At 47.3% G+C, this 26658-nt stretch overlaps 2 protein-coding genes across 6 annotated transcripts in view; one reads left to right on the top strand and one right to left on the bottom strand.

The window, feature by feature from the left end:
* Positions 1 to 1167: 1167 nt before the first annotated feature.
* On the bottom strand, positions 1168 to 19206 carry LOC112957350 (Golgi integral membrane protein 4-like). Of its 3 annotated transcripts, none has more exons than XM_026050954.1 (15): positions 19091 to 19206; positions 18154 to 18314; positions 16771 to 16845; positions 16113 to 16162; positions 15401 to 15454; positions 12657 to 12807; positions 11411 to 11493; positions 10645 to 10791; positions 10279 to 10518; positions 9615 to 9772; positions 8636 to 8805; positions 6946 to 7013; positions 6510 to 6674; positions 5893 to 5964; positions 1168 to 4272 (listed from the first exon to the last, which is right to left on the bottom strand). In XM_026050954.1, the coding sequence occupies exons 1-15, from the start codon at positions 19147 to 19149 to the stop codon at positions 4162 to 4164; spliced, it is 1764 nt and encodes a 587-aa protein (XP_025906739.1). In that variant the 5' UTR covers positions 19150 to 19206; the 3' UTR covers positions 1168 to 4161. The 3 variants fall into 3 exon arrangements, with proteins under 3 accessions (XP_025906739.1, XP_025906741.1, XP_025906740.1); XM_026050955.1 differs by having other exon boundaries at positions 4236 to 4272; positions 5880 to 5964; XM_026050956.1 differs by lacking the exon at positions 19091 to 19206 and having other exon boundaries at positions 18154 to 18340.
* A 2947-nt stretch (positions 19207 to 22153) lies between these two features.
* The window catches only part of MIB2 (mindbomb E3 ubiquitin protein ligase 2), a 20105-nt gene continuing 15600 nt past the window's right edge, over positions 22154 to 26658 (top strand). For all 3 annotated transcript variants that reach the window (XM_026050965.1, XM_026050966.1, XM_026050964.1), the window contains exon 1: positions 22154 to 22243. The gene's annotated coding sequence lies outside the window, so the exon portion shown is untranslated. The remainder of the gene's footprint in view (positions 22244 to 26658) is intronic.

Genomic DNA, 26658 nt, shown 5'->3' with positions numbered 1-26658 from the left:
TTTCTTTTTTGCCTCTGCTTCTATAAAGACCAATATTAAAGATCTCTCAACACTGGGAGGTAACAAAAGGCATCACTGGAAAAAAACAAAACGAGGATCATCATAGGAATTAATGCTAATGTTTCAGTAATGGCTTTCCTCAGAGCAAACCCTTGGTCTCCATAGAGCAAGGGTAGGTGCTGCTGCTGCTGAAGGCACTTCGTGGCTGCAGCAAACCCACTTGCTGACATTCCAGCTTGGATGCATAAAATCAAGATCAGACAGCTCTTTCCCAGCAGTGTGAGGCTGTTTGGAAAGTGCTTGGAGCCAAACCCAGGCCACAGTGCCTTTGTGAGCCTTGTAGGACGCTCACAGCTCCAAAGAGCAGGTTCTGCTCTGGCACTCATCGTTGCAGCAAGCAGATCTTGCACCACCACCATCACATGGCACTTTCTGATGATTTGCAAGGTGCTTTAGTTCCTCTGTTGAGAGTCCAAGAGACAGGTCTGGCAAGGTCTGGCATTTGGAAGAGAGAATTAAAACACTTGGCATAGCAGCGAGGATCTGCTCACACACAGGCCTTCATTCCACATCTGCATTAAAAGCTGAAGGGCAAAAAAGAATTGTCCCAGCTAAGAACACCTCATTTTAGGGAAAGCTGCAGAAGCCTCTTCAACTGTTCTTCCTCAAATAGTGGTCAAAGTAACAGGAATTGAAATAGAGAATAATATTCTTCCATTTGTGTTCAGTTGTGCAAGGTAGTTGTATAACTGCAGTAGCACTGTTTTCTTTAGAAACAAGTTTATTTTTTTTAAATTGTGTGTATAAACATAAATAAGAGGGCAGCTGTGGTTGGGGGTGTTGCAGACAGATCACTCATGCAGTTTAGGTGCTTAGGGCATCATTTATTTCAGATGTCTCGGGAGGGGAAAGATCTCATTAAAATCCTATTAGGTAATTCACACATTCTAAACCCTAAAACATGCCATATAAATGAATTAACCTAATAATCTTAAACAGGCTTCCGAGAAAAGTGAGAGTGGATTACAGAGAAGCAGATTTCATTAAACAGACTTCATTTAACTAACTGATAGCAATATGTCTGTCTAATCTATGCCCTGCCAACAAGATTATTTCTAAGGATGCAGAACTTACTATTAATTTTTATCATGTGGCTAAAGATGCACAGAAACCACAACGCTTTACATCGTGTGAACTCTGGAAATGTAGTTGTTTACAGAGATCTAATCTGCATGTTATTGGGTCCTAAAGAAAAAGAGCGTGTTTCTGTTGCATCCTTTGGCCTCGCATTGTGTCTCCAGGCAGAAGACAAGGCCTCAGTGTGAGACACAAGCAGAACCCCATGCTCTGGCCTGGTCAACCTGCCAGCACCAACTTCTTGAGGACTTTGTCTCATTGTTTGTTTTCTTGGTAACCCAACTGTTCCCTCAGATGCCCAAGTCTGCTGCAAAACTCAGCCTGGGCTTCCCTGCAGTGCTGCTCCATCTGTTAGCTCCTTGGCCAACTCTCCATCAGCTCCTTGGCCAACTCTCCATCATCCACTTGAAGCAGCCAGCCCACAGCTAGTGTAACAAAATCAGCAACAGCCCACTGTGCTTTAGAGGCCCTCAGGCCAACAACACAGGTTTGCTGCTTTTCTGGTTCTCCTCTACTGTATATATTGCTTCCTATTCCATCCCCTGCTAGAGGAAACATTGAACTAGCGTTGAAACGGGGACAACTTGCTGTAATCCAGTCAATTGATCCTGACCACCCATGATCTGTGCAGCACTGTGCTAGTTTTAGCCTTGGAGAGAGCCAAGGCAGAACATCTACGGAGCAGAAATGCTCAACTCCCGGCTCTGGGTGGCATGCAGCATATGGTCACTAAAGCTTTCTCCTTGCAGGGAGCTTTGTGTTCAGGGTTGAGTTGCTATAGTTGCCTCCAAGCTATATTTCCAAAGATTACTCATCACAGACATGCAAAAGCTGAGAATTTGCCTAATTTAGACAGCTCCCAGTCTCTCCGAATCATCATGCAGCCTCATCCCCGCTGGAGGCCTCTTTGCAGCACTTGGTTCACTTGCAGCAAGGTCTGAACCTACTTATTCCAGCTCATGCTCACAGGCTAAGATGAGCATGGAAAAGGAGAGGGAGCAAAACCAGCAGGCAGACGAGTCTGCTGTGAGTCTCAGCAGGGCAGCCTGGTCACACAGATCCAAACTCCTGCCACAGGCCATATTGGTTCCTGGTCCTACACAAAGCTGTGAAACAGAGACATCCTACCCTGCCAGCTGGGAACTGCAGGCATTTTTGATTAGGATGCATCTGGACAGAGAACTGCACCTCCAGCTAATCTTACCCTGACAGGGCCATTTATAGCAGGCAGCAGAGACTGAACAGTTGCACAATGCAACCCTAATGCATCATTACCTATTTCAAGTCACATCAGATGTCTTCCGCCTATTAATAGTTTCACAGTGTGCCCCTTCATGCGCTCCCGAGGTGGACGCCACAAGGACACGATGCTTGGCTAGCAGAGCCTGACGCCCGGCACGGCCACATCCCAGCATCAAGAGTCACCCGTAAGGCACCGTGTTCTCAGGAGGGTTTCAAAACAGATTTCACAGCTGGTCCAGTGTGCACAGCAGCGACCCACTGCACAGCAGCAGATCATGCCTGGGATGTGCAAATAGGACAATGCTGCTGGGCTCGATATCCATCGTTATCATCCTGCTGGCCGGAGGCCGCAGCTCTGACAAGGGGCAGCATGTGGGAAAGGAGAGCTCTGGCTGCTTCTGAGCCAGGCGAGCAGGAAGGCAACTGCATCATCTGCTCCAGCCTGCCCAGAGTTTGGCTTGCATGATTGATGATGCTCATAAGACAAAGAGGATTAAACAACAACTCAGAAACAACCAACCTGAAAAATCCTATGGCATTTTCATTTCAAGCTCCATTAGAATCCCAGGAAGAAAAAAACACCTCACAGATCTTGAGGAGAAGAGGGACAGCTCTTCTGAGATGCTGCCGCTCTTTAGATGTGGATTTTTTGTAAAATTCACCCCATCACAGATAGGTGCCTGCTGCCATCCTGCTGCTTGTGTTTAAGTCTTTTATTGCTAGGCAGTAGATTGGTCTGACCCTTCCCAAACTTGTCCATGATCTGCTTGAAGTATCCACCTAAACAATAGATGATCACACTGGCAGCTGTGCCATGAAATTCTTCATTGATTCCAGCACCGAGGCCAGCACAGCGCTGGGCTCTTAGTCCACATCCTAGGATGTTCTTCCTCTGGGATTAGTGTCCCCTGAACCCAGAGGGAAACTTGAGCATCATGGGCTGGAGCACCTGCAGAGGGTGCTGCAAGCTCACAGATGTTTGGGAATCTTCCAGCCCATCCCAGAAAAGCTCAGCTCAGGCCAATTCACAACTACTAGAGCCCAGGGTACAACAGCATCAAGACGGTCTTGGACAGGGAGGCTCTGAGCCCTCAGTCTGATCTGGCAGGACAGTCATAAATGTAAAGCCCAGGAAAGGAGAGATCTATAGAATGACTGGGAAAGGTTTCCAAACCTGGAAAAGGATCCAGTCACAAGTGCACACACACTCCTGCTGGCACACGGTCTTTTACTGGTGCTCATGGTTGCTATAACCCTTACGTGATTCTGGACATCAGTCAGGCCGCTCTCCTCTCCATCCTACTCCAATGGAAGCAAAGGTTGCTTTAGAAGAAAAAGAACATTGAACAAAATATTTTATGAGGACAGATCCCTCAGTACTAGCGACCAGTCAGTTAAGTACAGGGACCAGTTCCAGCAGCCCTGCTTTCAGAGTACTGAATCCCTGCACATGTAGTCAAAAATAAGAAACTCTTCTCAGCTGTGAGGGGAAGAGGAGAAGAGGGAGAAGAAAATGAATTAAGAAGTGCTCCTGGCAGCAGCAGCAGGATGAAGCCATTCCTATGCTCTGAGAACGCTTTCCTACCATGTCCGGAGACAGAGGGATGTCCCGCCACGTGTAGCCACAACGCACATCCCCCGCCACCTGCTCAGCCACCTCCTCAGCCACCTCCTCCTGCTTGCCTGTTCTGGACAGCGTTAACCCTGGAGCCAGCTCCATGGAGGAGTTCCCCTCTAAGTTGTCCCCTCACTCCAACATGTTCCGCCTCTCTTGAGCATCTCTCAGTAGTAGTTGTCCTTCTTGCCATCAGCTCCCTGGATGCCTGCATGGTCCTTCTGCTCTTGAACAAATTCCAGGTCATCATTGTTGTCCACCTCACCTCCATGATCCTCCTGGGTGCAGAGGGAAGAGCCAGAAAGGAGAGTGAGCAAGGCTCAGAAAATGACACTAATACACAGCACTGGGCTGCTTTTCCACACCAACCCACCTGGGGACACTTGCAGCGTGAGAAGCCAGCCCTACCAGTGACCTTTAAATGAGAGTGGCAAGTTGCTTAGCCAGGGAGAGGTGGCCCATGCTGCCATGACCACACTGCTAGCTCTGAGCACATTCACTATCCTGGCATTACAACACATTTTAACATAGCCTATGGCCACTGTTAAAAAAAAAATAGAATACTATATCCTCACTGCACCATACTTAAAAGTGGTGCAACAAATCCCACCCCCCAGCACTCAACACAATCTCCACTGTCATTTCTAGGTCCCATTCTCCAGCAGACAAGCTAGGTTCTTGCATAGGACAAGGATACTCCCTGATATCAGCTTTGCTATTCCCTCCTCCACCTCTTTTTCATTTCCAGGAGGCAGCCCAGACCCTCAATCCACCACACCAAGCATGCTGAGGTCAAAGGAAAAAACAGCATCAACCACTGCCAACACACAAAGGAGGAGCAAGATTAGATGTTCAAGGGACTGCAGAGAATCCTTCACTTCCAGATGGATGAGCCAGAAGGCACCAGGGTGACCCTGTCCAGCACGTGTGCAGCCAGCACAACTCTCAATACAGCAGGAGACAGATGGGAGAAGCAAAGGGAAGGGGAAATTGTGCTCATCATCTGGAAATCGTACTCATCAGCCCCAATAAGGGGGCTTTTTGCCAAGATCCTTTTTGCCTTGTCTGAAATGAAAATGCAAGGGACACAAGAATGTTCTTTTGAGGACCGTGAATCAGTGATATCAGTTGAATGCTACTAGAAGAAAGCTGTTGAGGTTGCTCTGCAGGCTGCAAGGGAAGGAGGAGAGCGTCCCCTCAGTCAACTCCCAGCCATAGGAGCCTGGTCCTAAAGCCAAACGTGCTCTTCAGCAGCTGTCATTAAATGTTGAAATCATCTGGGGCCATAAGCTTAGACATGCAGAAAAACAGTTCCTTTCTAATTCCACCCTTAAAAATAGTTCTATTCTTTATGTTGCTCCTGATTCAGACTTAAAAATCTTTAAAATTAGAACAAAACACCTCATTGGAAACATCTGCCACCAAACTATGGCAGCAAGTATCTAATATCAGAGTTCAACTTTTTAGATCAGCTCCATAGAAAAGCTTGGCCCTCCTGCCCTCACCACATGTATATGTATATAATCCAATTCTGTGGACAACCCTCAACATGTGCCTGTTGACCTCACCCAGGTCCCCTTGGGGGATCTGTATGATCATAGAGATTATTCTTTTTCCTATCACCATGTATCTGAATCCAAAAAACTACAATAATATTAGTTCTGGCTCTGCCCACATCACCTTCAATCTCCCTCTGAACACCTGCAAAGAGCAGGAAACAGAAGTATTTTCCAGGCTGTTTTGGAGACTCACCTCACTGGGCAGGCAGAGACAGAATCAACCCCATCTAGTTTCTTAAAAGCCAGTCCATATTTGACTCCTACCAGCAGACACAGGCAGCAATCATAGCAGACAGGGGAAAAAAAATAAAAAAATAATAAAGAACCTTGATGTCATACAATTTCTTGTTCCTGATCTTCTTGGTAGTCATCCATAGGGCCTTCCTTTCCCTTCACAGGTCTGCCAGTATCCTAAAAGAAAAACACAGTATGGACATTGGTAATGCTGCCCCAACCTACTTGAGGTTTCTGTTGTCCATGCAGCTCTTTCATGGAATTCCAGGACTGCCTGAAACAGTCTATGTTCTGCACTAGTTGTGGGTAAGCCCAGCTCCAGTAGAAGTCTTAGCCCTCTTCCCTGYTATGTCCCACTGCTAAATTTGCAGATAAAACTGTAGAAACTAGCAAGGATAGTTAGATAGAGCCACCCTTACTGGTGAGGGCTGAAATATTAATGCTTTCTATAATTCATGACTCTCAGACAAGGCCCTGGAAGCTCACAGAGAAGTTAACTCACAAGCTACAAAGACTACAAATCACCTGGCATCAGATGCAGATGGTGACAGGAGAGAGAGTTCTCTCCCCTTTGTCACATCCCTGTAGTGGGATTATCGGTCCCTCCAGGAATAGCAATGTTTTCCTTTGAATCCTTAAATCCTCCACCTTTCCCAATTCACTGTAGTGGGTCTCTCCCTGAACCCTACTCCTGTAGAAATAGCTGTCCTCAGATTTGTCACCTTTGGTGGCTTCTCCTCAGACTCTTCTTTCATTCTGGGCTCCTTGAATTTCTCCAAACCTTCCTCCTTCTCCTTCAAATGTGGTCTTTCCAGCTCAGCTTCTTCAAACTCATCTTCACCTTGGTTATTTGGATCTTGGGCAGGGTCTGGAGCATCTTCTGGCATCTGGACAAGAAAAGCCTCTTGTGAGAACCAGGCAGGACATTCCTTAGGGGGGCAGCAGCTGAGTAGCACACCTCCAACTTTCCTCCTTAAATATTTGACCAGCTCTATAGACATTAAGCAACTATATTCATAAATATTTGTTTCTCCATCTCTTTTCACAGTTCTCTTCAGCTACAACCTCCCCATTCAGTTTGGATCTACCAGATAAGACAGCAGGATCCTTATTCAGAGCTAGGGATGCATCCTGATGACAACGTACAAGGTTTCTTACCACTGGTTCTTGGTCTACAGCCTCTTTCTGAGAATGCACATTCTCCTCTCTCTCAATCATTCCTGCATCTGCAAGAAAAAGGGACAGGGATGCATCCTCCAGACAAAAGACCTCTTTTAGGGATCAGTAATATGGACTCAGATCTGGGCTACAAGTGGATGGAGGTGTCCCCAAACCCCTGTTCAGATCAGACTAGTCCTTGGAAAAAACTTGATAGCAAAGCTATCCTGGAACAGGTTATGGGAAGTGTTATCAGCGCGTTATCTGCCGAAGCCTGTGGGTAGACTGAGGTCAACACCTATTTTGTACAGGGTTAATATCGCTGCTCTCAATGGTGATGGTGACACCAGCTTTGACCAATAACCACAAGTAACATCAGCTTAACCTGCTGCTTCCTCAAAGCCAGCTAGGCAGGGGGACAGGCAAGGCAGGAGAAGACACTAATGAGGGAGAAAAGAGGCAATTTACTGAGCTTATTTCTCTTGCATGCCTTTTTTTTTTTTTTTTTTTTTTTAAGTCTGCCTGTTGCTTTCAGCTACAGAAAGGCACAAACCTCACAACCTGGATATGACTCCAGCCCATGCTAGCTCCAGTGCTTGGCACCCTGACCACCATTGGCAGGGGCCAAATGCTTCTCCCCAAAATCCTAAAGGTGCCCATAAGGCAGCAGTGCTCCCTATGGGACAGCAGCATGAGTCGAGGTATTACTTTGGCTGTTAATTCCAATTAGGGCATGCAGGTCAAGGGCTCTTGGTCCTCATTCTTCTTTATCCCTGCCATGAGGCTATTTCCTTGCAGGGGGAAACTCACTTTGATGTGAACCAATTAGTTCAATTCTTCTCAGGGGACTTGCTGAAAACCAGGTCAGTGAAACACAATAGAGCAGCTGAGCACAGCTGGGGTAAGCACAGGAAAATCGAAGCTCCACTCCAAAGGGAGATCTCCAAAGGCAGCTCCTGTTCCAACATTCCTGTTTCTAGGGCCTGGCATATTCTTCTCCAGCTTAAGTGATTTTTTTCTCTTTGATCCAAAATTCAATTAAAACTGCTGGCCTTCATCTCTAGTAATTTAATGGCCTTTATTTCACAAAGCACAAATAGGCATTCAGCCGTTCCCTCATTTTGCTGCTCCCAGAGCCCAGCCCAATGGAAAAGTCTCTACTCAGAAGTGAGGTGAGGAGATTCTGCCCTCACAAGCTGAACTGATGGATTATTCATTAGTTGGTTTCACAGCCTTAGGACACACTTTAAACCAAGTCAAATGCTCCTTTCCCCCTGCTATTAGCTGACTGAGTGCAAAACATTCAATGAAACATTTGCTGACTTATCACAGGGGTCTGACCAGAGCTGCATCAGGAGGAGGAGKAATTTAACTTGTTAAATGAGCTCCAGTTGCTCAAATGCAGTTACTTACTAGGCACTTTCTAAATAGTTGTAGGCACTCGGCTGGCTGACTGACAAATACAACTGCTCAAACTACCTGCCCTTGAAATTATTTGCTTTTAGTCTCAGAAGGTCACTTGAAAATTTTTTTGGCTTGAATAAGCTAAATAAACCCACTTCTAAATAAGTAAATAAATGAAATTAATTCCTAGAGAAGACCTAAGATAATCTTATGCTGTACAGTAATGATTTGATGGAAAACCTACCCATTTCAAGTTCTTCCTCCTCCTCTGTCCTTCCCTTCTTACCTTCCTGAGCAGTTTTTTGAAGCTCTGCATYCCGTTTCCAGTTGGGCAGCTGGGGGCTGCCATTCCTCATCTCTTCCCCAGGCCCAGGGTCAAAATGAAGGCTCTTTTGGTAACCATTTACTTGTTCCTCATCCAACTGGGCATTCACTTTGTTCACTATGTCTTGCCAACTGCAACAAAGGTGAGAAAAAACAGAACACCCCTACCTCAGTATGCTTAGGAGATTTCAAAACAGCATTTCATAAGGGCAAGCAAATAAAAATTCCAAGGAATGTAGGAATTTGGGCTCATTTCCTGTTTCTGGCAGAGTTAGCAGATCGCATTAGTTACCCAAACTGCTACATGAAACAGGACATTTAATATGCCACATAAGTAGAAAGATATGCTTTATAAATGCAGTTTATCAGAACTACTTTAATCTCTTATTCATGTGCTAAGCTAATGTATCCATGTAGCAATAAACCTCAGTTCTAAATGGATACTTATGTCTTGCACATATTATAAGTTTTGGAAAAAAAATAAAATAGAATTCTTCTTTATGTTCCAACTTTCTTAAAAACAAAACACTACCAAGCAAAACTGAGGTGGTTTGGCCTAAGTAAAAAGCACACCACAAATACCATTCTGGGTGCCCATCCTTGCAGAAATCATGTGTCAAACACACTGGTTGCCTGCTGCTTCTAGATTACCCTGTAACTTGAAGATGACAGACCTTCAAATCTTCAAGCTCTATTTGTTCTTGCAGAGCTTAACGGATTACTGATTAGTGGAAAACCATGAACAAGTCTCAGCTCTAATACTCTAATTAAGAGGCATTAATTTGTGTAACTCAAGGAATCCCTTAGCCCCTCTTGCCGCTGAAGGTGGATGGCTTCCTTTATGCAAAATGTCTTCAGTGAGCTAAATGCAGGGTATTTCAGTGTTACAAATGCAGGGTAATTTATCCACTGAGAATGGAAGAGCGTTTTGCATCACCAACCTTTGTACTTGGAGCCGTTTGCTCCCTGTCAGGGGGTGGCTGTCTGGCATCCGAGTCTTTTCCGATGCAGATGGGTGTTTCAGATCAGACAGTTCCAGTTGGGGAGACTGGCTTTCCTCACTGCTTTTCCCCTGAACACGCAGCATCATCTTTACATCCTGCAGAGAGGACACACATGCTCAGGACATACATAAGCTCCTAACTGCATCACATCCTCAGAGATCTCCCTTGTGTTGGCAGGATCATTTAGCTCATCTCTTTTGGGCAGGTGAATCTTCAAGAGACAGAAAGCAGAAGCATGGTTATCTCTTTAAAAAACAAACAAAAAAAAAAAAAAAAAGAAAAAAGAAAAACCAACCCCCCCCCCACACACACCATTATAATAATTGCTACAACTATAGTCTAACCACGCAGCAATTGTTCCATCATTCTTTTAGGGATTTGCTTTGCTTTAGCTCGCACAGTCCACCCTAGAGGTGACAAGGTTCTGCTGTACACAAACACAGTAGATCCAGACCAAGAACCCTCTTTTTTGGGGCACTGAAGCACAAACTCTCATGAATGCACAGGCCAGGACAGTTTCCAGATCAAGAAAATACAATCCAGACACAGACCACTACAAGGACCACAGTTTTGAGCGGGCAGACACTGGGCAGATCCTTACTGGATTCCCATTGGGAAAGCTGTTCACGGTACGGGTGAAGCGGATGACAGGGGCCTCCCTGGGGCGCGGGGGCCAGGCGGGTGCAGCGCTGCGCTCTGGGGCTACCGGGGTGAGGAGCTCGTCACGCTGTGGCCTCGAGCTGGCGCTGCTGGGCAAGTCCCGGCCCTGCAGCAAAGGCCTGGAGACCTGAGCTCCCAGATGGTTCCTAGCGAGGAGATTCTCCCGATGGACCGAGAAAGCCTACAAGGAAGAAAGGAGGAGAGTGAACCCTAAAGGAAGCTGTCTAACTCCCTCTGGTTCACAGCCTGGTGCTGAAAACCCCACAAAAGCTCCCCCAAAAGTCCCACTCCCTTGGGAATACCGCACCTTCTGCAGCCCATGCTGCAATGGGCTGCTGCCTGGTACCGGAGGCGGCTCCTTCAGCTGCTCCTGCCCCTTCCCAGCTCCTGCTTCTTTGAAGCTCGGCATCTTCTGCAGCACTTCCTTGAACTGCCTGAACTCCTCCAGCTGGGCCTGGGAGGACGAGCCAGGGACAGAGGTTAAACTACTCCTTGCTGGTGCTTTTGGGGGCATTTGTTCAGCACAAGTCTACCAGAAAGTTCTACCAAAAGGAAGCGGGAAAATGCACAGCCATTATGATAACAAGCCTACACAGGGCTGAGCTGTCCCTGCTGATTTCATTGATTTTCTGTACTGCCCCTTTGCCAGTTTTGTATCTTATCATGTTTTTACCTTGGAAAAACCAACTCATAACATCAGTCCTTTGAGCAATGCTGTTTACAGCATTGTCATTGGTATAGCTTTTGCAAAAGAATTAATTTTGCAATTAATTTTATAGCCATGAACAGAGACAACTGATCATCATTTAGGATGGAATAGAAATATAATGCAAGTGATAGGAAGAAGCTGGTTTGGGTCCATAAGAACTGAGTGAGTCTTGTATCATATCTGTGTTTTCAACTTCTGAGAGAGACGCTAAGCTGGAGAATTTTACTGATTCGGAAAGCATATACACTGCTCATATCAGCACCATTTTTAACAAATTATCCCACTGGAATACATTAAGTTATTATTTATGACTGAGAAGTGGAGGATGCATGTTCGTCACAGGGGACATGCTCTTGTCAGATACCTGGGAGCTAAGAAGCTGAGAGTGAACTTCGTGATGGGCCTTCCGAAGAAGCTTGCTCTCTTCTTTGAGTTTAAAGATTGTATCTGCAACAAATGAAAGAATTTGCACTGAAAGATCTATTTTTGCAAGCAGAGCATCTCTCTCCCTTCCCATAAACCCCTCTGGACCTCTCAGGGCTCTAAGTCCAGTCACTGTCACTTGGGACCAAAAACACAAGTGTCCCCTTAGCCTCCCTGTCTTTCTGCCCATCTGAGAAGCTTCCTCCTCTCTGGAGAATCAGTCTGTTACACTCGCTATTACTGACAACATTTGTCTCAGGAAAGGACATTTGTTCCTTCTCCGTTTCTCTTGTCCATTGCAGTTGAACAGAAGGACAGTAACAGACTGTCAGAGACTTCAGTCCTGGGAGTTGGAAGGTTAAGGAACCATGTTCTCAAAGGAGGCTACACAAAGCCTACAGAAAGCAATCACAGCACAATCTGCTCCTGGAGGGCATTAATTTCTACCCTTTTTAGCAACACATGTGCCCAGAAGCTCCTGGTCCTTCCAAGCATTTTGCATGCTCCATGTCACTTGAATAGCAACAAACACAATAAAGAAACTTCACTGCCTTGAAAATACTTCTATATCCTCCAGGAAAGGAGGAGACTGTATCAAAAGATGTCAGCCTCAAGCTCTCTTAAAACATAATTAGAATTGCATTGTGTGCACTGGGATTTCTCTGAAGACCACCATGACAAGGAGGGGTATTTTCCATCACAAGATGGTCACTTTGCTCTAGGCTGATTCATAAATTAGATTTCAGCTCAAGATAATACACATTTCTAATTACAGTGGTGCATCTTTTTATAACATTCCTCCTGAACAGCAAAAGGAATCAGCATCACTGAATGATTACAGACTTTGGGGGATCTAGTCCAGCCCCCTGCACAAGCAGGGTCCCCTAGAGCACATTGCACAGGATCAAGGTGAGTTTTGAATATCTCCAGGCAAGGAGACTCCACAGCCTCTGGGCAACCCGAACTCTTATCCTCACAGTCAAGAAATTTTCCCTTAAATTCCAATGGACTTGCGCCAAAAGAGTGAGGACAACTGGCCAATTTGAACACCCTTGTTCCTGAAATACAGAGTTCCTACAGGGTGTGCAAACCTTTGGAAGTCTGGAGAACAGGCTCCCCTTTCCTGAGCTCCGTTCTTCTCAGTCCCCTTCCTGCTGAGTGTTTTCCCAGCTCTCTACCATACTCACCCTGCAAGTTTGTGACTTTGCTGTCCTTCTCCTGTTGCAGCTGGGCATATTTCTGGTTGTGGGTCTCTACTGCTTTACGATGTTCTAATTTCAAACTGTTATGCTGTAGCTGCAGGTCAAGCAGCTGCTTCTTGACATCTTCATGCTGGTTCTGCACCAGGAGGAAGAAGTGACAGAGTCATTACAAGTCGGGAAGATTAAGCAAAGCATTTTCAAGACCTAAATTCAGGACTGCTTTGTGAAGGCATTTGCTAACAGCAGCTTTCTTCTCTCCTGTCCCCTCATGCCACCCGAGAACAAAACATGTTGAGACATCTTTTTACTCAAATCCACTGAACCAGAACTCACCTCCTGTTGGGTTCCCCTGGGAACACACAGGGTCCTTCCGGGTTGTTTTGTCAACAACAGTTACAGATGCAGATTGCTCAGCTCACAGGTGAGTCCTCACCCTTCCTGACAAAAGCTCCTTACAGCATAGGGAGCTCTCCTGTATATCTAACTTTACTTTAAAAGCCTTTAAGTTATCAGTGCTCATATTCAGCCCCAGTAGAACAAAGTATCTGTGGCCCAGGCACTCTGCCCCAGAGCAAAAAGCTCAGCTCAAAGGAGGAAAGAGAAGCTTCTGTGCTCCAAAAATACACACAGCAGAGGAAAAGGCTTCATTGTGGAGGGCTCTCAGAAAAAGAGCAAAAAGGAGAGACAAGGCTGTGGGATTAATCAGATCACAAGATCAGGAGGAAAAAAAACACACACACACAGATTAAAAATAATTTTTGCTMTGGCTTTCAAAGACATTAGGTACTTACAGCGCTTAGAAGAGCCATAGGCAAAAGCATTGCCCTATTCTTAAATATCATTTTGAGACCAAATACTTCAGAGAAGTCACCAATATTAGCAAATAAGAATTGTTTTTTATAAAGAAACCATAAGCAAATCTGAGGAATATTAAGTCCTCTTCAACTCAAGTCAATTAATTGTAGCCTGTATCCTGTCTGGCAAGTGATGCACTTAATGTCCCACTAAGGAGCAGCCTGCTCACAGCCAGAAAGCAGGGAAGGAAGAGTCATCCTCCAAGCACAGCAGGAAGCCAGAGAGATGAGTGTCCCAACCAAGGTCACACACAGCATCCAAGTCCAGCTCATCAAGCACATGGACCATCCTCACTCCCAGACAGTTCCTAAAAACAGCCATGACAACATATGCAAGTGTGAGAATGAGTCTAGAGGTGCCGAGTTTTGCTGTAACTGCTGAATAGGAGGACTGAGAGACATTATGCACAACGCACAACTGCTTTTTAGAGCAGCAGCCTCTCTGCAAGCAGAGTATTCTCAGTCCAATCCTTTTACCAGGCAATTTCTTCCAGGCACATTGGCAAATCTGAGGAATCCAGGGATCTCTTTGCCATATGCAGACATATACATTCAAATGCAAAGTCATTGTGCGACTCAGTTCCCTTCTTTGCCTCAGAGATGCTGTTTTGCTCAACCAAGCAGAGACAGTGAGAGATTCAGATACAAATGTCATGGCAGTCACTCACACAGCGCATATGTGTATATATATATATATATGTATATATTTATATATGCATGCAGAACTGGGTTGAGGGGAGATGGAAAGAACATCCTTGAAAGACATTTTATTCTGTGGCTCCCTACACCTCATGCCCAGCACTTTGCAATGCTTTAAGTCAGGTAATTCTAGAGAAACTGTGAATCATTTCTCAGCTACATGGATCCAGGGCAGAAAATCCTCCCATTTCACCYTCACCTTACAGATAACATACAGTGCCTTATGTGCCTTAATAATGCAGCAGCTTTAACTCGCTGAAGCCTGGGAAACTGGTAGAACAAGGGGGAAGAAGCCCCTCAAGAACACCTAATTCTGCTCTAACTTACAGAACTGCTCTGGAGATGGCATTTTACAGAATAGAATAAGTATCTGGATGCTCAGACCACAAGCAAAGGCAGGGCACACCTCACTGCAAGTTTTTAGATTTCAGTAATTTTAGGAAGCTTTTGCAAACAAATCTTTAATTTAAAGCTGCGTCCCTGTCTGCATCTCCAGGGAATGCTAGACTGGAATCTGCAGGAAGAGGATATTAAAAAAAAAAAAAAAAAAAAAAAAACACACACACCCTTCCAAACTCCACTCAAGATAATGAGAAGAATTGTAAGAAGATAAATTCTGGCCACAGCAGCAGGAAGCAGACCCTGGCAGTTGCTATTTTAGGACATAGCCTGGCCCCTTGCCCCTTGCAGACTGGACTGCTTTGCTTTTTGCAAACGCCTGCTCAAGAAGTGAGGTGCTGAAGGCTCAACACTTCCCAAGGGAATGGTGCAAGCTCGTATGTAAAAATGCCAGGATGGAAATGTTCCCACATGCTCAGAATCTGGTGAAGCCCCTGGATTTAGTAGGCACACAGCACAAATTCCCTGAGCCCCAGAGAGCCACCAAGGTGCCTCCTCTAAAACAGCAATATCCTCCAGAGTAGTTTCTCCCTATCAGCGCACGGAAAATGCATTAACAGAGAAGGGCACTGAGTGGGGGAAAAGGGTCTAATGGAGAAAGACAAGAGCAAGCGACAGAGCTGTCTCATGGGGTCAAAACACAAAGGCTACAGTATCTAAAAACCAATATCAAAGACCACATGAAGATCCTTTGGAAGTATAACCCTTGACTTTCCTTCCAGTGCGTGGTCTTGAGGGCAGAGATGACAGTCCCAGAGAATCAGGCTCTTCCCTTACCTTCAGGATCTTGTGCTGAGAACTGAGGGCCCCGTATCTGTTCATTGAATCTTGCTGGAAAAACAAACAAAAAAAAAAATCAGAGAGACATTAGGCTCCAAGATCCCCAAGGCAGMGGAAAGTAGTACTAGTTGAGAGTAGTTGAGTAGGATATGAAATTGGATGAAACTGGATATGAAAGTTTACCAGCAAAAGAGCATGAATTGTAAGGGAGCTGCCTAACCATTAGAATATTCAGATATTCACCCATGAGCTTCTTTCCATAATAGGATGACTTTCAGCAGTCACAGATGAGCAGCTAAAAACAATCTCTCTCCTCCAGCATCAGCAACAGATGCTCCAAGAGAGCGATAAAACTGTCCTTATAACATGAAGTGARTGGGACAGGGTAATCCAGGGATGCATTTCTTCCTAACCCACATCCATGAGCAGCTCTTTGCCCCTGCTGAATGAGAAATCATAAGCCCTGGTATTTTATATGCATTTACTTGATATTTTATATGCATTAAGGTATTTGTTGATATTATTCCTCATCTGGGGATTGGGAGAGGGTGGAAAAACAGGCAGGATAGTTCTAGCATGACACAGCATTCCCTAAGCTGAAGTAGATCCTCACAGACTGGCCTTGGCACAGGAAGAGTAGGGGCAAGTCCTTCCCCATCCTTGTACCCGCACAAACACACACACGTGCTGAAGGACAGGCTATACCCACCTTCTCCTTGTTGAGAGCTTCCTGAGCTTCTAATTTATACACTAAAAAATCTAGAAGGGGAAGAGGAAACAATTTAATGAGCCGGGATTTACAAGGATCTGGCTTATATTTTAAGAAGGAACAGAAACAGCCCCTTGCTAAGGGAAAGGCTGCAGCTCAGCAAGCCAGCATGCAGATGCTTCCAGGAGACACCTACTCAGCTCCCTCAAAAACACAGTTGTACTTCCCATGGAAGGAGTCCACCCACCTCGCCTGGCCCAGATGTCCTCCTCCTCCTGCTCCGCAGGGAAGTGCATTGGTGACTTCCCATTTCAGCCCAGATACAGCTGCATTTTGATAGCACTGATGCAATCAAGATTATGTATTTCCAGGAAAAAAATCCAGGTGAGTGCGAGGTAAAGTGCTCAAATGCTACATGATGGGTGATGTTATGGGTGATTAAGCTGAGAACTCATGTGGCATTAGGTCCCAGTCACAACCTCCCAGCATTCCAGCCCATGGGAAAGAGACAATTTACCTACCCTCTGCTTAAAAAGCAGGGATAGGTCTCACCTGGACAGGATCTAGCAAGGTCCCCACAGTGCTCTGGGTCTTCACAGATCCTCGCCAGGACAGTGGGGGGCTTCCAGCCCCCACTGGCCCCCCCCAAGAGACTCACCTTCCTTGGTCTTCTTGTGCTCCCCTCTCTCCTTCTGCAGGGATCGCTCCAGCCTGGATCTGTGCTCATACACAACTAGGAGAGCAGGGAGAGGCAAAGCATGAAATAAACCCCAGGATTTCCTCCCACACAGGCTTTTTCCTCAGGTCATACGCACAGGGACATATGTGCACATATGAATACAGCCCACAGCAATGCATAGAGACATCCCTGCTCCTCTGTGCCCATCACTAGGCCTCTGCCACCAGCCAAATCCAAAGAGTTTCACCTTTGCCAAAAGAGCTGGACTAATCTGTTCCCAAAATAAAGTGGGTTTCCATGGCAACACGGTCTTTGGGAACAGGCTGGCTGGCAGCCAGAGCGCAACCCCAGCGACTACAGCTCTGCCTTTCAGACAATCTTTTTATGGGTGGAAAAAAAGCTATAAGCAGACTCAGTCGGTTGCTTGAGCCTGCTGATTCCAGAGCCAGGGATCTCCCAGGTTCTTCCCAGGAGGAGCCATCCCTCTCTCCAGCACAAGCAAGAGATGCTGATGCACAGAAACACGAGGCTTGTTGTGTGCTTCCGATCTTGCTGCGGTGGAAGCCGAGGCTGCCGGGGCTGCTGTCCAAAAGTCTCCACGAATGGAGTAAGAAGTGGGAACAATGTGCAGGACCCAAGGGTGGCAGCGAAGCCACTCGCAGCCCAGGTCAGTTCATAGGGAAGCAAGCTCGCAAAGCCTCTCCTCCCCATTTACAGAAACGCAGAGCCCTGAAGGCAAGAAGCACGTATATAATGTTAAATTACACACAACGCTGCAAATGAAATCACCTAGGAGTATCTAACCCTGAAGACATGTATTTCTCCAGGTTAAAAATGTCATTCTACCACAGGCAGACATTTATCCAAGGACAGGAAGAAAGAAATAAAAAGGAAGTATTTTATACATGTATATATATTATTTATATATATATATACACACACACACACATTATGTTTACTTTGCAGCCTTTTGGCTGCTCCTAGGGTGCTCCTGCTCCTGCTACAAGCACTTGCTGCCCTGCTGCAGCTCTCCAAAGCAGGCCCAGAAAAGCCCCTTCTACCTCCTTCCCACCACATCCCCTTTAGCAGCGACCAACACCAGCCCCAAAGAGGCCGGCAGGACTTTTCCAGAGCCACGTGAGTCTCTCAGAGAGGCACTAGGTTTCTTCCCTTGCAAGGGAAGCACAAGGCTTGATGATGAATGTTCTAATTCTAGCTGGTGACAGGAAGAAAGCGATGGGAGACGAGGTCTCCTTGGAGCTCCTAGAGGCTGGAACCGAACGGCATTTGTGGTGCCAGGGCTGGGCAGGGAGGAGAGGGAAGTTTGGAGGGAAGAGCGCGTGCGTACACGGAGTCACTCACCTTGGAGCTGGGCAGACAGCGCTTCCTGCTGCTGCTTGTACTTCTGCGCCAGGGCTTCGGCGTCCCGCACCTTCTGCTCCAGGTGGCCGTACAAGAAAACCCCGGAGCCCAAACACATCAGAGCCATCAGACAGAAGCCGGTCTGCAGGAGCCCCTTCTGCCTGCGGGAGCACACGCCGGTGCCCATGGCGGACGGGCCGCTGCAGACCCGCACCTAAAGCGGCCGCTTATTCCCTCCCGGAGCGCCTTTCCCTGCCGCCAATCCCTCAGTTGCCCCCCGCACGACTCCAGCAGGGTCTTTGCCGCTGGATAACGCTTCCCTCCTTCCCTCGCAGCTCCGGGGGAAAGGGAAGGATCCCCAGGAGCCGCGTGTGGCTCATGGCCCGGGGGGAGCGCGGCTGGAGGCCGGGAGGAGCCGCCGGGAGCCACAGAGCGAAGGGACCCAGCGCAGGGGCGAGACTGGCAGGAGGAGGAAAAACTTTTGCTTCCCCAGCGCTGCCAAGGGGAAGGAAGGGGGAAAATCCGCTGGTTCGGGCTCTTCCTGCCCCCCCCCCCCTCCCCTCCGAGCACCGAGCGGAAAAGATAACCCGGCGGGACGGGGGCCCCTGCGCTGCCCCCGCGTCGCTCCCTTCCCTTCCCTCCCCTCCCCTCTCGCGGCTTGCGGCGGTTTCCCGGAGGAAGCGGCGACGCTCCGGAGCGGAGAGCGGCCAGGAGAGCGACCGCGGCATCCGGGCTGCGCCGACCCGCCCCCGGCGCCGGGGGGGCCGCTCCTCGTCCCGCCGCCCCCTTCCGCCCCCCGTGCTGCTCCCGGAGCATCCCGCGGTGCCCGGGGCGAGAGAGCAGCGGTCTCCCCGCCGGCGGGAGCCCGGCCTCCCTCCTTGGCCTCTCCTGCCCTTCCCAAGCGCCCGGGAAACGCTTCAGCTGCTGCTGCTGGTACCTGTTGCTGGAAGGAGGCAGGGGCAGGACATTGGTGCTAATAAGCAATAAGGGCATCATCCCCTAACTCCTACAAGGCTTTAAGAGCAGGGGTTTCTCCTCAGGAAGACATCAATTAGTAAAGGAATAAGTGCTTTAAGGCACTAGATGAGCTAGGCCTTTTAAAGGCATATCCTGAGCTTGCAGGTGCTATTTAAGACCCCCAGGTTTCTGCTGCACCTTGCCTGCACCAGTAGCTGGGCTGCCTCAGCTGCTGTCTGTGCTTGCAAGGACAAAGTGCCTAGGATTCTGCCCAGCTCTGCTTTGTAGGTAGCTGGGGAACAAGCAACACTCACAGCAATTAATGTTTCAGCAGTGATTCCCCTCCAAAAATCACCCAGGGTGTTATTATTGTGAGTTACCTGTGCTTTATAGGACAGGTGGGAAGTAGCCTGGTATGTCACATATGTGCCCTGGGCTGCAAAGGACAGCATCTTTTTTTTAGCTGTTTTTGGGGATCTGGAATGTCTCTGTCTGCATCAGGAGGCAGATTGTGTGGTAAGGGCTCTGGGTCTCAGTTTTGCTTCTGTTTAGCACTTTTCTTAATTTTCCTTGCTGCTTTCATTAATTACTTCCTCATGTTCTGCTTCCTGCCTGAGAAACACTGGGAATTTCTAAGGCTTTGATAGAAAGGGGTTTGGAATGCTTGAAGATCATGAATTAGGGAGCTAGTCTGACTAGATTTTTATGCTTATCTTGCTAGGGCAGGCTAGAATTTTTCCTTKCCAAGGATTTCTATGCCCCAAAGGAAAAGGGGACATCTTAGAGGCCTCATTTTGGTATGTATCCACTATTCTTTTTTTCCTTTTTTCATAATGTACTGCTTCTTACACAGTCATTCACAGCAGTGCCCTGGCATCTGACATTGCAAATTGTTGCAATGAAACATCCAGGATAAGAAGATGGGTCACCTTATTCTCATTTTATAGATGATGCTGAGGCAAAAGCTGCTACTTACAGGACCCCAGGGAACTAGATGAAATTAAGGAGTGAAAAACAGTGTCCCTGGTTATTCCGGCAGGACAATTCCACAACTGCAGTCCCTTGGCTGAATACATCACACCGTTATATTTATTTGCCATCTGCCTTTGATTGCAGGCTCAATTCAGATATTCTTTGCAGAGATTTGTTTGCAAGTGCTTTAAAGCTCTCTGAGATTTCAAATGGATAGATGAAGATCCAAGCTGTCTCTAGTGCTTTTTACAATGCTGACTGGGCTAAAAAAAAAAAAAAAAAAAAAAAGGAATATTTGCCTCAATAGCTGAGCTCCTGAGACACTGGCTTGACTGAGACACATCAGGCCCAGAACTATAATGTCACCTTGAGATCACTGTGGGACAATGAGTAAATTCCTTTCTCTCCGTCCTTCTACAGGACTTAGTATTACTTACTTATTGCTTAAAATGGACAAGTGAGTTTCTACTGAATGAGTGAGGCTGCCCTTTATTTGGCTTGAAAACCAATGAGGCAATAGGAAGAAAAAGCAAAATAATTCCATTTAAAAATTCTGCAGCCAGTTGTTCCAGCTGCACCAGCAAGTTAGAGGAGCCCAAAGAACATAAATAAGGTAGGAAGGTGCTTGGCAGCAGAAGACATTGTGCTGCCAAAGAGGCATTACTGGGCATGTGATGCAGGTGATGCTTAAAATATATCACTGGGCTTGCTATTTAAACATACCTGTATGTTATTTATTACCTCTGCCCCTAACTGGCCTATGTATCTTTTTTTTTGAGCAAAATGTTCCAACACACCCAGGACTAACCTCATATTTTGTGATTGATACCATTAATGATCCATTGTTCTCAGTTACATCAATTACAAGCTGAAATAAACTTATTAGATATAGAAGCTATCAAGTTTATGCCGTTTTCAGTCACACAAAGTTAGCTCCATATTTTGGAGCCTTTTTTTAATCAGTCAACTTATTTTATGTTCACTGGATACAGACAGAGCCCAAGGATGAACCCAGGCTTTTTAAGCGTATTCATTTGTTATCTAATCTAACTTGGAGCAGTTGTTTTCTTCTAGTAAAATACATTGTTTAAACATCAGGATAGGTGATTTCAGTGTTAAAAGTTGCTGGCAAGGAACAAAGTAGAATCCTTTGGGGTCTGCATCCTCTTAGGCTGTGTCTCTATTTGCTTAGAGTAGAGACCTACATGTGGAATTGCTCTGAATTAAGGACTTTTGCAGGCGGGTGTTGGATGCAGGTCCCTTTCTTTTGTTAATTTCTTGCTGAATAGCAGAATTATCCCACACTCTATTTTTGCCACATCTGCATGCTGCAGAAATTTGGGAGAGGAGGGGTTGCTCTGCAAGCTGCCTTGTCTAAGGAGTTTAAACCCAGGTGGTCCTGGAGAGGCCTTTAAAATCTGTCAGATGAGGAAATGTGGCAAAGCCTGAGGTTTGGGGCTATTTCTGTAAAACAGCGGCATCCAGTGGGCTTAAAAAAAAAAAAAAAAAAAAAAAAAGGCAAGGAAAATACCCTGGAAAATGAGGCTGGGACCTGCAGGAGCAGAAGCCTCTGCCCACGTATCCCCGTTCCCACACGCAGAGCGCTGCTGCCCGTTCCAGCCCCGCCGCAGCACGAAGGGATCAGGACGGCTCCATTTTACCTCAGCCGCTGCCGCCTCCGGGCAGCCCCGTCCCTGCCGAGGCCTCGGCGGCCCCCGGGAGCCTCCACTGGGCCCGGGGCGGCGGTTCGGGGCCCCCCCGGTGCCTGCGAGGCCGCGGCCCGCGGGGGAACTACGAGTCCCAGCGTCCCCCGCCGGCGCCGGGAGGCCTGGGCGGGGCGGCCCCGGGGCCGAGCGGCGGCGGCGCTGCTGCTGCGGCGCTGGCGGCGCGGCCGGGCCCGGCTCCTCGGTAAGGGGGGACGCGCTGCGGGGAGCCCCGGGGGCCGCGGGGCCAGGCCGCGGACAGGCCGCGGGTGCCGCATTGCTGCTCCCCAGGCAGGAAGCCGGCGGGGACGGGAGCGCGGCTGGCGGCGCCGCCCGTGCCCCCTTCAGCGCCCCACTCTCCGCAGGCCCGCGTGCAGCCCGGAGCAGCGGGAACGCACGGAGCCCTCCGCCCAGGACGGGTGTGAAGGGCCGCCCCGAGCCTTCCTCGGCCTCCTCAGGTACGTGGGGCCTTCTCGTGCTGGGGTGAGGAGGGAGCAAGGCGGCCAGTCCCCCTTCCACCACGTTGCACGCCTGCCTCTTCCTGAGCCCCTTGGGGCTTTTCTTCTGGATGAGCTGTCCCAGAGGGTGTAAATACGGAGAGTTTCCGCCAAGGAAGCCCTTCCTTGCTGGGGTGCCCCCTGAGCACGGAGGAGCTGGGGGTGACAGCTCTTGGGCACCCAGTTTCATGCACCCTGTTTTAGGGTGAATATCAGAGCTGAGCACGTGCTGCTTGTGCCTGTCCCCCGATTGTGCCCGTGGGATGTTTGCAGTCCCCGGAACAGAAACAAGGGCCAAACTTAAACTTATAGCTGCACCGAAACCACCGCCTCTGTGCGGCTTGATCTGCCGGCAGACACTCAAAACCAAAACTCCCAAGCAAGCTCTTCCCGAGGGAGGTGTTGCCACTAATTCTGTTTTGTTGAATAATTCTCTTTTTAGGTTTCAATAAGGTAAATGGGTTTCCCTTTTTGTCCCTCTTGCATAGCCCATCCCTCAGAGTCAACACCTGATAATAATCTCCAGAATTGTGTGATACTTGGGTTGCCTTAGTTCTTTGCTTAATATATGTATTGTTTTATATGCATTGATAGATATTCTTAATGCTTATTTTTTTTTACATTTGAAGCTATATGACTAGGAAAATCGATTGCCCAATTAGTGTAAGAGGAACCTCCTTTTCTCCTGTTTTGATTTGCAGGGGCCCTTAATGCACTGCTAGGATTCTTCTGAAGAATATGCATTGGTTGCTAATGTCGTATTTCCCAAGAGCTGCTATTTTTGCTCAGTGTCCTTTACTAATGGTCAGCACAGAGCAGCAACTGAAGAGGGAGCATGTGCAACAGTGTCTTCCCAATAGCGCTTTCATGCATGTTTCAAAGTTGCAAAAACTGGAAGTGCTGCCAGTTTGGAGGTTGAAACTCTCTTTTTCATTTTTGTTCGGTAAAGAGTGATATTCCCAGCTTTCTTATCTACCTTGATCGACAGGTCTTTGGCTGTGTGACCACACTGGGTGAACCTGAGCTATGGCAGGTACCTCTGAAACAAGCCCCTGTCCCACACGTGTGACATTAGCACTGGCTGCCTGCAGAGACCAGTCTTAGTTGCCTGTGGTTTGGCTCAGGACTCTCCAGTTTGGTAATTCAGATGTTCATGGGTCATGTTTGCCCTAAGTGGCTGCTTCCACTTGATCTATTTTGTTTGGTTCTCATCATCTCTGATATCAAACTGCAGAATTCAGAGCTGTGCTGAAATGCTGCACCTCTTGTGCCAACATGGACTGTGCCCTTGTATTTCCAACTACTGTTTTCCAGGGATCCCTGCTTGTGGGATTAGAATGCAGAGCTGTGTGCACAGGCAGACAGAGCCCCGTTTGTTTTGCAAGGATTTTCTGATTCATGGGAGGAAGCCAGGGTGTTGTGAATGTGCTCACAGGGAGAGCAACGCGAGCTCTGTGCATTCTGCTTGGAAGCTCTGCTTTGGGTGCCCCGTTGGTCTTGCATAGTTTTTGTTACTGGGTTTCTTGTTTTTCTTCTCCTAATTTGCTCCTCCCATTGCTTAACATGTGATCAGATCAGTTCATGTTACTGGCTCACGTTGTTCCTTCTCCTATACCTTAATAAAGCATTTAATTACTATGCTGCTCAAATGGTCATATTTTAAGGTTGCCATTAGCGGGAAAGAAAATCCCCTTGGATTTTTTGTTCTGTTTTTCCTCCCCCTCTCTTAGCATTTCAGTGGAATGTCTTTTTCATTGGAAAAAGTATGTTTCTAGGGCAAGTAGCACCTCACCCAGACTGGGAAACCTATTTTACCTTTCCTGATTCTTTTGCATGTTTCTTCTTTTCTGGAACTTGCAGGGCTTAACTGAATAAAGATTATACTTCTCCTTCATGCCCAATGAGAATACAGAGCCTTTGGTTACCAGTCCTGAGCCGGTAACATCAACTAGTCACCAGAAAAGTGATAGTGGTTCTTGGTTGCAGGAAGGGAAGGGGGTGCTCAGTTCTTGGAGTTTTCTCATGCCACAGAGATCTTCGGTGGAGAGCGTGGAAAATATAAAAGACCATTGTCTCTCAGCAAGTGAAAAATGTCGCTGCTCCATCTGTAGCAAGTGAGCACTTAAAAACTGCTCCTGGAGTGTCTTTTTCTTAAGCTGGAATGTGATGTAAACACAACTCTGAAAACTGCCATTGACAAAAAGTGGGTTCTGATCTTCCCCAGCTACTAAGCTTTTGAGGGCTCCAGGCTCTAATCTGCAAGCTGTCAGAGCCAATTAAAGCCAGTGGCTGGAGCTGATATGTTTGTCTCCCTTCTGAAAAGAACACAGTTCATCCAAAGCCAGAAGGAATTTTCATCAGGATTCTGAACAATTACTTTATGGGATGTAATAAAGGAGAGTTCCACCAGATTCCCACTCTGGATTTTTGCTTGTAGTTCTTAATTCTCCAGTGACTTGATGAATGCTGATCCTGCACATGTAAACTACAAAGCTTTTTGCTCTCAGTAAAAGTTAGTAGAGAGGACTAGATTTTTTTGCAGTATTTGACAACTGTTGTCTTAGAAATCTTAATTCCTGCTAGACCCGAGTTGGCAAATGCTATTGCACCTTCCTGTGGGATACCACAGCTTCTGCTGTGGGAAGCCTGGCAGCTGTTTATTTTTGGTTGATCAGTGCTGTTTCCTGAAGGTCCTGTTTGCATTTGTCCTGGCTACAGCAAACATTGACAGGTTGTGCAACCCAGTTTAATGGACGAGAGCCATGAAATAATCAACGTTGAACTGACTCATTAAAAATGCTTTGCTTAGCAGGAGCACAGATATAGCAATGGAGATGATCTATGATCCGTATTTTGCACTTCTTTTATTGCTTGTCACTGACAGTGATCCTCTTTTGGTGCATAGAGCTTGGTGGCAAAAGCAGTTTGGATTGAGGTAGCGTAGATGAGTACTCGGTTCTGGAAGCAAGTTCATTTTCTGCATCTCTTGTCATCCCAAGTGATTGGAGGTTGTTTCAGCAGTAACTCTAGACTGAATTAAAAAAAACCATATAGACTATCACAAAAGAACATGATATTCCTGACTCTCTTGCATCCAGCATCTTGGTCTATTTGGAATTTCTCCCAATGACAAAACTTGGCTTATTTGGCTTTGTGCAGATCAAGACAGAAGGAGAAAGTGGCGAGACACAAGTTCAGTGTCTGGGTTTCGTTTAGCAAGTCTTGTACCTCAGGGAGGCTGCAGCGCTCGCTGATTGTGAGATCTAAATATTGTCGCCGTCTGACACCAAATTTTGCCTTTAAACATCTCTCCTTGAAAGGCCAGGTGATAGTTCAGGGGCCTCTTGCACTCCTGCAGAGAAGGGGCAGGGAATCCTCCACGTTGAGATAATAGTGAGAGGCTCAACTGGCCCCGGACTGTGCCCCCTGGCCGCTGCTGTCTCCACTTGGGAGCTTCTCCGCGTGTCCCAGCCCGGCTGGGTTTGCCCGGCTGTGCCTGCGGAGCAGGGAGTCTGCTGGGAAATGAAATCAGCAGCTGAATCCAAAGTAAATCTCAAATGAAAGCACTGCCCAGCCAGCTTTGAGAAACAAAGATGCTGTGGAGTCCCCAAAGGTAACTGTCCTTTGCTGGTGCTCTCCTGAGAGAGGTGTTTAGAAGCCACGGTGACAAGTAGCATGGAAAGCCTGAAGCTACATAAATCAGGCCCTTCCTGCATTCTGGAAACCTGCTTCTGCACCAACCTACTCCTTCTTATATTTAAAATGGGATGTTTGGCTGGGGGAAGAGTTTATTTTTAGGCTTCAGCTGTTTTATGGGTAGACATTAGTGATAGCAACATGACACAAAGATGTTCCTAACGCCACATGTGAATGGACAGCTTGTCCACCTTGCATGGAGCTGCCGGCCAGGTCGTGACCATCCGTGCAGCTTCCCCCGCGGTCGTGGCCATGGGACATCCCTGCGGATCCCTCTCCTATCTCGCACCAGCCGCCGCGTAGGAGACGCCAAACTCCCCCTGAGCCCAGCCCAGACTGCAGCCCTGCCCTTGCTTCCTCCCCGGCTCTTTTCTCTCATACCCTTTTGGATATTTTACAGGAATTATTGTGCCTTGGAGTGCTCAGATTAGTTTGCACCCCCTTCTCATTTGTAGTGAAGCTGTGAAGGTCCCTGTTTTGTATAAAGTGCAGAGGCATCTGCATGGCAGGCCAGGCCTCTTACGTAGCTACATCAATCAAGGGGGGAAAGAAAAGCTGAAGTTTCATTTTAATTATCACTTATTTTTTGTGAGGTTGGAGTTAAATTCGCCTTGAACACTTGAAGAGAAGAGGCTTCCAATTAGCTTGATAGAAGCAGCTGTTTAACTTTAAAAATACCA

Source organism: Nothoprocta perdicaria, unplaced genomic scaffold, assembly GCF_003342845.1.
Source record: "Nothoprocta perdicaria isolate Ctin4 unplaced genomic scaffold, notPer1 scaffold_72, whole genome shotgun sequence".
Lineage (NCBI taxonomy): Eukaryota > Metazoa > Chordata > Aves > Tinamiformes > Tinamidae > Nothoprocta > Nothoprocta perdicaria.
The sequence above is the reverse complement of the archived record's forward strand: the minus strand, read 5'-3'. Positions and strand labels throughout refer to the sequence as shown.